Source organism: Cyprinus carpio, chromosome B9 (assembly GCF_018340385.1).
Source record: "Cyprinus carpio isolate SPL01 chromosome B9, ASM1834038v1, whole genome shotgun sequence".
Taxonomy (NCBI): domain Eukaryota; kingdom Metazoa; phylum Chordata; class Actinopteri; order Cypriniformes; family Cyprinidae; genus Cyprinus; species Cyprinus carpio.
In genome coordinates, this window is record NC_056605.1 from 18,206,511 (window position 1) to 18,217,849 (window position 11,339).

Below are 11,339 nucleotides of genomic sequence, written 5' to 3' on the forward strand. Positions count from 1 at the left end.
GGAGGGATGCCGGAAGAATTGTCGTTGAGACAGCACAAAGACTGCTGCTTATATAGGCTCGTAATGATAACTGAAAGGACTAAATGATAAGGTTCCTCCCAAACCTATATTTGGAACCTCATATAAATAACCTGTTTTTTTTTAATGTGTGAATATAGTGAATGTAGCTACTGCAGTATGAGGAAGGTGACATTGAAGGAATGAAAAAGATGATAATTTGCATAAAATGCACAAATGTTCTCCGAGCACATATCTGGCATTTAGTTAGTGTAAAAATCCAGATTTCATTTGTGCTGTGTTGCTATGATTCACCTGAAACCAAATGCAAAATACTAATGTTGCTATGCAATTACTAAATGGTACAAGTTGTTTAAAACACAAAGCATGCATCCCACCACCAGCTGTACTGACCCTTCATTAATAAGCTCTTTCCAACTTTTAGTTATTTTGCTAGCTCTGTCAAGCTTTCCAACTTGATCTGCTGTTTGCAGATCAATGATTTAATAACAATGATTTAATAACCTTGCCTGCTAATCATAAAAGTAAATGACATAACAGAATAATAAGTATGATAATAGGGTAATAGGATAAATCCTAAAAAAAAAATATATACAGTGCAAAAGAACATCCTGACTTTCCACACTGACCTGAATGAATGAAAGCCTTCACAGATACAAATACATTTCTCAGTACACATAGTGGACTTACTTAAGTTATTTTAAAGTACTGCAGGCACATTGAAATTGTATCATTAAAAAGATTGGAATCAATAAGATTTTTTCAAGAAATTAATACTTTATATAATATAGATTATACTTTATATAATAATAAAGATAATATTTATAGCAAGGTAAGGCAAGTTTTAAGACAGGCCCTTATTGTGAAATCACTGCTGGGTATCCACTACTCATGACAGTGACTGATAAGAGTAGAAATAAAATACCAAGCTCTTTTGCTGATCAGTGCATCACACTGTAAAAGGTAATTAGGTGGAATTAATAAGACATGGAGTTATGGGTAAATTTTGCTTAATGTTCACATAACACCCATCTTATGAAAACTTATCTGATATGTTGATAGCATATATGTTTCTTTGACAACATAAAATCTTTTACACAGCATGTAATTATGCATAATCTGACCAAAGAAACTTTGGCAGCAAACCTGACATATGCAGATTAATTATTTCTAACTGCCAATCAAATACATTGTTTAGCTTAATAATCCTTTATGTCAAAACGTACACATATTGTATGTTAAGGGAATGTTAATGCATTTTCATGCTAGTCTATTCAGCTAAGCTACTGAACAAGACTGGACTGGAGAATACAATTTCCTTCTAAGAAATATCATGTATATATTACACTGAATCTTAAATAACTACAAAGGAAGACTTTAATCTTTTTCACAGAAATACTGCCCTAGATAAGAGTTTTTCAGCTCTCTTTAAAAATATATGAGAACAAATGAGACATTTAAGCAGAATAAGGGGCTTTGTGCTGCTGTAGATGTGGAAAAGAAATCTGTAATAAAAATGATCAAAAAACTGTTTCAAATAGTGTTAATTAACTGTAAGTAATTTAGGATGATTTGAGATAAACAATGTCTTATTTAATCATTTCCTTAAAAGATCAAACCTACCCAAACTTTGCTATCATTTACTGAGAAGTAAACGTCTCAGTTAAAAGAAGTTTACTTAGGAGAAGTTGCAACATACAATTAATGAAAAATATTTCTTTTGAGTCAAGTCTGGTCCATGAATCGTCAATCCAAATCACAAAAAAAAAAAAAACATTCTGATTTAGACTAATTCAGTGCTAAAAGTCATTTCACTGATTCAGTGGTCAACAACATAGCTCACTAGAAAAGAAGGTGTGAATAACAACTGTTCAAAGCTATCGTATGGTTTCAGAAGACTCAGAGTAAACTGAATGTTTAGGCTGGACCACGCCAATGATACTGTTATGGTGCTTGTGCATCATTTTTGAAGCTTGAAAGCTCCAGTCCTCACATCACTCAAATTTTTGTGTGTTCAATGGAAGTAAGAAAACCATACAAGTTTGATAAGACATGAGGGAGAAAAATGATAACAGAATTTTCATTTTTGAATTAACTATCACTTTAACAATTGCTGAAATGTTCTACTAGACTAAAGAATATCCTGACTGACACTGATTGAAAAAGTCAGTAGAGCAAGCAATCAGTTCCTGCTGTAAGCCACAATAAATCTCTGAGCTTTCTCAATAAGATGCATTGCCTCAACATAGTTTTTATTATATATTTTCCCATGAGATTCTATAAGAATGTTTTCAAATTCAGCATTTCTTATGATTTCCCAATTCACTTGCATGAAAAATCTGGAAAAATACAAGTATTCATGCCAAATCACAAAAACAAAGCTGGGTGTTCATCTCCTCAGAATCCGAAGACGGTCACAAGCCCCACACCCCGACAAGAGTCATGATGTCAGTTTGGTAAAGAATGTTTCTTTACAATGTAAGTGTGACTGTGCAATACAGAGACAGTGTTATTATGCCACATCATTATATGTTACAAAACAGAGGACAAGTTAAACTTGCTGTTTCAGCAAGAGACATTCAGACTGCTCATGGACAGCTGAGCCATAGGCTTTACATAAATTAAGGGTATGAACTCCGGAGGCAGAGAAAATCAATTGGTACAACTAAAGTTACAGTGAATGTTAAATTCAAAACAGAAATTTTACAGCCTCTGATAACACAGTGAGTATTGTAATGTCAAATTTCCAACAACCATACGCTTTATCACTGCAGACAACTCGTGATAAACACACTGTTTGCATCACATTGGCCAAATGCCAACTTCCTCTTCTCTGTTAATCATCATGTTATGACATAAAGATTACAAATAGACAGAGATGGTATAATGAAAGAGCATGTGGAAGTATGGTTGTGTGTGTGTGTGTGTGTGTGTGTGTGTGTGTGTGTGTGTGTGTGTGTGTGTGTGTGTGTGTGTGTGTGTGTGTGTGTGTGTGTGTGTGTGTGTGTGTGTGTGTGTGTGTGTGTGTGTGTGTTTGAGAGGTATAGGTGAATGTAGGAAGATAAATATAAAAACCTTAAAGCTACAGGGGATGAGAAATTACTTTTCTTCTTCATTTCAATGCTGTAGCATAAATCTTCATTTCTCTCTGCTTTTATCCTCAAATAATTCCTTCTCAATTTAATTTAACCTGCTCTTTTCACAAGATGTATGGTTCCAAAGCAGCTTTCAGCAAACTTTAATGACTGAGACAAAGGCAAAAATGAAGACGATTAAAATGAGGAAGAAACCTTGGCAGGAACCAAGACTCAGCTGGGAAGTCATCGTCATCTGGTAACCAAATATTGAAACATCCTGTAAACCCTTTACATTTAGTTTCTCCTTCACTTCATCTTTGTGCATGTACAAAAAATGCTTTAACTTCATATACTCTATAGTGTGTTTCAATTTGATATACTGAAAGCACATTTATTCTAATGAAGAACTGTGTGGAAGAACTCTTTGTCTTAGTTATTTCTAAATCAAGGGTGTGAAGACAGAAAAAGCATCAAAGAAACAAGGTTGCTTGTAAATTATCAGATCTTTGGCATTTTAAATGAGTATCTGCTGCACAAATGTTACTCCTCTTTTAAAATGAGCAAAATTCCTTTGCAGCATTTTTCCTCATGCAGTCTTGTGAGGAGTTAAGAGGCTAATGTCAAGAATGTTTTACTGCCAAGGAACCTATTGAGAATGACCCCCCCCCCCCCCCCCCCCCCCCATTTTATAGACATAATGCTATATTTTTAGCAGCTTAACAGAACATAGAAAAGGCAAGATATGCAAGAAAAAAAAATCATACTAAAGAATCAATGCAAACCATAACTGAATATATGTACAAAATGAGAGATACATACTAAAAACAAAGAATAAAAAACTAAAATATAAATCTTTTACAATACGTTGTGTAATTTCTTTCTGAGAACACCAATGCTGGACCGCTCAGACCGCTTAGTTGCGCCACATTGCCACAACTTCAACTTTATTGGGATTCAATCTATGAATGGCTTACCTATTGTTGTCTCTATGTATTATTAATCTTGCATAGCAAGAGTGCTTCAACACTGAATAAATTACACACATCAGCTTTAAATAGCAGCAGAGGTGCTGATGTTTTCTGCTTTAAAATTTTTCTCCTGACAAAAAGCACAAGTCATCTGCAAGGCTGCTAAAATGTATGCACAATCTATTCTGCTTCTTTCCAAATAATTTAAGGTAAATTATTTACGTTTCACAGACACTTTGTATACTTTATCAATAGTTTCTCAGTTACTTTATTGCATAACATTTATAAATACATAAAAATACATCCAAATAAATAAATAAATTAGTACATAAAATAAATCTTTAAAATTAATTTAAAAAAAATGTTTATTCATTTATTTTTTATTTATACCTTTATAAAAAAAAATATATGTAACTGTCTATTTTCTGCCTTAAAAATAAATAAAATACAAAAATGTTTAACTCTATTATGACAGCAAACACCTCTGAAATCTTTATCATGAAAATCTCTCTTCTAACATTATCAAAATAGTGGAAGAAAAGTTTCCTGTAATTACCTAAACGTACCAAAACCTAAAATATTTAAGAACTGACTATACTAGTGCCAACTAGTGCCAACTACTCTGACCGCCTACACATCACAGTGGCCAGTTCTAGCCTACACTTGAATTTATTGAGGACTGTCTCTGCCAGTTCTAGTCTCAACTAGCTGACCATCTTGATGGATGTCACTGGCAATTGAAGCAAGTCTCACAAAGCCAGGGCTTTGACTCAACAGCATACGGTCTGCTCCACATTGCAGCTTATTTAGGCCAAAAACTGCCCACTTAGACAGGCAGAGATTCAACTGAAATGTAATACGTCATTTAGTCCATTTCATTTACCTTAAATTCATTAGACCACAGTAATAGACTAAAAGCTAGACATGAAAAAATTAACTGCAAACAAAATTGAGTCAGCCAATCAGACTGAAGCTTGCCAGACTGAGAAAGTAATAGTTTCCAGTTTTGTGTGTAATATGTACCAGACAGTCAGTGAACAGACTGTGGTCTGTGGGTGATTGAAACTACTTCTAACTAAAACTAACTGAACATCCTGAAGGCTGCCTGCCACAGACAGGAAAAGCATCACCATGAACTTACTGAAGCCCGCCACAGCCAGGATGAGCGTCACCACAATGGAGATCCAGGACACCCACAAAGCTTTCTTCCTGTAACTCTGAGCTTCGTGAGGCTTCAGGCGCATGCTGCTCTCCAAGAGACCTGTCAAAAAAGTAAATAAAACATTGGTTAAAGGCCATTATACAATTCAATTAAGTGCACTAGGAGAACAAACAACAGCGGCTGATTATTTACTCACTGGACCATGACAGGCATTGAGACTGAGGGTAGCAATATTAAAGGGCTTTATGTCAGACGCAAAGATGAGCAGAAATGAATCTGCACTATCAGAGGGGCATTGGCTCTGTTTAATCAGCAGAGCAAAATGGTTTCAACAAGATTTACATGCCACTAAATTATGTTTATAATGTATCAAGTCACAAAAGATATGACTTTAAATGCTGTTCACAAGCAGCCCTGGGAGATCTTTAGCTATTGGAAAATGAGACAGCAATGAAAACCTGTTTCCACCTCAGAGTAAAATAACAAAGAGTCAATTAAACATATTAAAATGTATTTGTGACTTTATATATCAGAATGAATTTATATCTTGCTGTTTTACTTCATATCGCATGTCAGTTTTTTACAACGGTTTGGAATTGGTAAGATTTGTTTGTTTTTGACAGAAGTATTTTATGCTCACCAAGGCTGCATTTATTTTATCAAAATACACTCAATATATCACAAAATATCAACTTTTTTATTTAATATGTTTTAAAATGTAGATTATTCTTGTGAATGCTGAATCCTGAATTTTCAGCAGCCATTACGCCTGTCTTTGGTGTCACATGATCCTTCAGAAATCATTATAATATGCTAATTTGCAGCTCAAGATACATTTATAATTATTATATATGCTGAAAACAGTTGTGCTGCTTAATATTTTTCCCCCAGATTCTTTGATAAATAGGATGTTCAAAAGAACAGCCTTTTTTGAAACAGAAACCTTTTGTAATATTATAAATGTCTTTACTTTTTTTACTTTTGATAAATTTACAACATCTTTGCTGAATAAAAGTATATACTGACCCCAAACTTTTGAATGTGTCATTATTTTAAACTTTGGCTCACACTTATCTTTTTATTTTTCACTCTGAGGCACAAACAGCCTTAATATGCAGTTCCCAAAGTGTAGGAAACTACATCTGTGTCCCTCAACACAGTCTTTATCAAGACATTATTAGAGATAAATTCTACACCACAGGTCACAAATTTAATCCATGAGTGTAATTATAAATAAGACTAAGTGAACAGAATCAGCAGAACTTGTTGACTGTCTATTGTATAGCCTCCAAGCAATGTTTATATTGTGCTGTGTTTGCCAAAGAGGTGAAATTCAAATATGCCTTTGTCATCTGTTCTAAATGAATGGCAGCTATGTCATGGTGACAGTGGGTGGCTGTGTATATCTTCCCACATGCTCACCAAACTGATCTGTCGGCCTGTGGAAGTCACATGCTGAGGGTCATGAGCACAGAGTCAATAGGTGGTCAGTCAGTGTGATTATAGGAACTGAAAAACAGAGCCGGGGAATGTGTCCACTCACATGATTTATTTCATCAGTCAGGATCGCAAGCATATTTTGCTCTCACACAAATGTAACCCATAAGATCCAAACTATTTCATTTCCAAAACCAAAAACACACTCCAGTTAAGCTTAACTTTGTTCTTACTGATCTATTAGAAACCTTTACACACAGTGAGTTTGCTCAGTTTGTATTTTCCCATGCAAACTCTAGACTAGGCACATAAAATGAGCCGCAACTCAACATAAAGGTCTTGCCCCCACTCTGCCTGTCTGCTAATCATGTGGAAGAAGGACATCCACATGACCCAGCATTTCTTCCATGCTTAATAGGGTTTGCATGAAAGAGAGAAACATTCTTCTTAGCGGCTTAAAGAACATCGGCTAAAATATTTGCTTTTTATTCAACTTTAAGGAAAAGCCGTAAGTGGAAGTAAGCCATTTTGGCATTAATTATGTTACTTAGAAAAACAGGATATGCTTCTCTTTAAAAACATATGCATCATTTTTGACAAATGGGTTGCAGGTTCAAATTCAATGAATAAATATTAAGAAACTGTTTTTAATCCATATTATTTTAATAATCAATTGTTACCCCCTTTGTATAGAGATTAAGTAGAAAAATTACAAGTAGAAAAAATACAAAATCTGATTTTTTTTTCTTTTTCTTAAAACGTATATGACAGCACTGCCAACAATTGTGACTTCCAACTGGCCATGGCAGCCTAAAGTTTATCCTTGCTTTATGTGCCAAGAATTTACTGAAGGTAAACTACAGTTCTATCCTAAACTAGCTGTCCATCCTGATGGCTGCCACTGCCAGTTTAAGTAACTGCAATTCTTGAGCAGACAGACCTTATCTGAAGTGTATACATGATACTAAAATTGTAGACTAGCATACATTTTCAAAAAATAAATAAATAATCCAAGTGCTGAGACTGTAAACAACAGACTGCTACTTTTAACTAAAACTCCTGTTTTTGCTTCTTAATTAATTTGTCTTTTTCTTAGGCTTCTTAGTCTCATTCTAATGCCCCCACAATTTCACCAGCGGAGAATTGAAGGTTCTTATGAATTATTCAGCGGCTCAAACTGATTGCACAGGGGGGTGCTACAGCATACAGCCACACTCAGATCCTGCAGGTGCAGAGACTAATGCTGCTTCAAGAGTAGAAGTGCTGATATGAGATCAGATGCACCTCTGAACAGCTCCATTGGAGGTGCGAGTCAGTGTAGATACAGTTTGAGAGGTAGCAGAAACAAAGTTTCCAGTCTTTTACAGCAGAGACGTAACCATCATAGATGGCCAGATCGTAAACTACAACATGAATTTTGTCAACATGCAAGGTAACAAAAGCTTAAAGGGTTAGTTCACCCAAAAATTTAAATTAGCCTGTGTTTTACTCACCCTCGAGGCATTCTAGGTGTATATGACTTTCTTCTTTCAGACGAATTGGAGTTATATGAAAAATTACCCTGGCACTTCCAAGCGTTATTATTGCAGTGGGTGGGTGTTTCTGTTCAACAGTCCACAAGACATCAAATAAAGCGCGTGCATCCATAATAAAACAGACCTCACACAGCTCCGAGGCATGAATAAAGAAAAATATCCATATTTCAAATGCAATAAACACTTTTCTCTCACTTATGGTATCTGTCGTATGCAGAAGCCGTTCCAGGTGAAAGATGAAAAACATACTCCCCTAACATTCACCTCTAAAAATCCACTCTCTATGCTTCTAACACAAAATCAAAGCTGTCTAACCTTCCTTACTTTAGCAAAGTAAAACCAGTCTCCTCTTGGCTTATATCGAAATCCTCCGACATTTTTCTTTACAAATCTTCGGTTTGTACTTCTAATTCATGACCAGTATTTTGTGTTGTTCTCTCTCCACATTTGTCACTAATCACGCAACGTTGACGTCCTATGTTTTCAGCCGGAACGGCTTCCATACCACAGTTAAATGAAGTGATAGAGTGTTTATGTTTGAAAAAATTTATATTTTTCTTACAAAAATGCATGGATTCACTACAGGAGGCATGTTTTATTATGGATGCATGTGCTTTATTTGACGTCTTGTGGACTATTGAACAGAAACATCCACCCACTGCAATGATAACGCTTGGAATAGCCAGGACATTTTTTAATATAACTCCGATTGGATTCGTCTGAAAGAATAAAGTCATATACACCTAGGATGCCTCGAGGGTGAGTAAAACACAGGCTAATTTTCATTTTTAGGTGAACTAACCCTTTAAGAATGAATAAGTTTATTGCAATTAAAAAAAACATTTTGTACAAAATTCTGATATTTTATTAAAATACACACAAATAAAAATTTTATTCACTTGAATCTTGACTACAACTAATTTTAAACGACTAATTTCTAACCACTTTCATGTCAACACAAAAACAGTAAATAAAGGTTTGAGAATATCAAATAAGCAACTTCTTATAAAAAACTGCATATGTATATATACTAATTAGTTACACAGAAATTAATAAAAATCACATTTTGTTATAGGCTAAGGATTGAATGAATACCGGAGAAAATCACACCGTGACGTAATACAAGCATGCCAAGTCACATCACTGCTGACAACAACGTTGATTTATATAGTAACAGTAAGTTTATCATGATAACATAACGAACGAAATATAGCCTATGCGATACATTAGAATATCCACAAAACATTTTTTTTCCAAACTTGAAACTTATGGAGCCGCTTGTGGTGAAGTATCAAACAGACTCGATACACAGAGCGCGACGTGACTAAACTGAATGAAACAAATCAAGCTGCTCCATTGAAACAGACAGAGCAATATTTTATATAATAAACAATGTCCATCTATTCACTTACAAGCTAAACCTATTGTTATACTGCTATAAGGATGTTTAATCTCTCTCTGGTCTGTTTCTTAACTTAAAGGGCGAGTGTTTGTGCTCACCTGAATTATTAATATCTTCAAGAGCGCGTGCGTGCTCCGCTGGACTGCAACCTTCTCCAGCCTTTCAGTTTTATTCACATCACATCCCAAATAAATTACTTTAAAGAATCTCATTGTGTTTGAAATGCATTTCTGAAACAACTCCAGAAAAGTACAGCTCGATCTGTTGTATGTTAGAGAGATGAGGTGTGTTTACCTTGGCCATCAACGCTATCTGTGATTTTCATCTCCTGGTCCCGGTCCATGTTGAAAGGATCGCCCTGGCTCCCTCTTTTGGGTAGGTTCGGGTCCTGGGCAGCGGCGCATTGTCCGTTTCGCACAGCCGACGGGTCCACAATAGTCGGATTGGGAACAGGGCATGGATCAGAAGTCATACTGTCTGTCATGTTTGTTTGCTTTCTCTAATCAGATGAAGCCCTCAGTATATGATCTCACGTCGAAGTGCGAAGCGCAGCCATCCAGTGGCAGCATTAAAGGTAGCGGAGCAGAGATGCAGAGATAAACGCAATCTGCCCAGCATCAGCAACGGACCCCCACCCTCCCACCGAGAACAACTCCAATCCGAGCGCAAGAACTGCAGCCACCCAACTGTAATTTGACGTGGGGATGAGGAAGATGATGTATCGCTGTCTGTTTTCAACATATCTTGACTTTTGCACATCATCTGATCGAGGCGATAAAGCACAGTTGTATACCCTGTGACTTGAGTAACGATCTTGTCAGGTGCCATTGATACCTGCCACAAATAGCCTATAGCTGTCTCCAACTTTCAGTCAGATAATGACAAACTTTATAATATAAATATAAAAAATAAATATATATACATATATATATATATATATATATATATATATATATATATATATATATATATATACACTATATATATATATATATATATATATATATATATATATATATATATATATATATATATATATATATCATATATACATATATATATATATATATATATATATATATATATATATATATATATATATATATATATATATATATATATATATATATATATATATATATATATATGTATATATATATTTTTTTTTTTAAATAATTTTTTTTTTTTTTTTTTTTTTGCCAAATACGTTTTATTCTATTTATTCAAGTCTTAAATGGGCTAGAAGCAATCACCCCCACTTGTTTTAGGCTAAATACAAAGTGTGATTCAATCTGGGTATGAGTTGGTCAGACCAGTTGACCAACAGAAATCTGCATGGGTTGAAAGTGAATTCTGTGTGGAGGGTCATACAGTGGACCTTTTTTTGCCCGAAATTCTGGAGAAAAAGTGGCGTCGCTTATTGGCTTTATTCATTCACAGCGAACGAAAATACCTTCCAAAAGAATCCAAAGCGCCAAGCTTTGCATGTAACCAAGCAACGGACAGGATTTAAATCAAGTGGAACGGAGCGACAGTAACTTTTTCCCTCCCTGCTCAAACCTTTCCGTAAGAATGAATGATCCAGTCCGGGATTTCCATTTCCTCATTAGTGAAAGAAACTCGCTCCGAGCGATGAACAGGGTTCGAGGGACAACTGATGGTTTATAGTCGTTTCATTATCGCTCCCTGGTGAGATAAACCCGCTCCAAACTGCAGGCAAAAGTCAAAGGACAACTTCGC

At 35.2% G+C, this 11,339-nt stretch overlaps 1 protein-coding gene across 1 annotated transcript in view; it reads right to left on the reverse strand.

Annotated features, from left to right (window-relative positions):
• The window catches only part of LOC109097082 (transmembrane protein 163-like), a 31,877-nt gene extending 21,504 nt beyond the window's left edge, over positions 1-10,373 (reverse strand). The window contains exons 1-2 of the mRNA XM_042731273.1: positions 9,894-10,373; positions 5,205-5,324 (exon numbers count right to left, since the gene is read on the reverse strand). Of these exons, the coding sequence (XP_042587207.1) occupies positions 5,205-5,324; positions 9,894-10,083 (310 nt within the window). The 5' untranslated portion in view covers positions 10,084-10,373. The remainder of the gene's footprint in view (positions 1-5,204; positions 5,325-9,893) is intronic.
• Between the last annotated feature and the right edge of the window lie 966 nt (positions 10,374-11,339).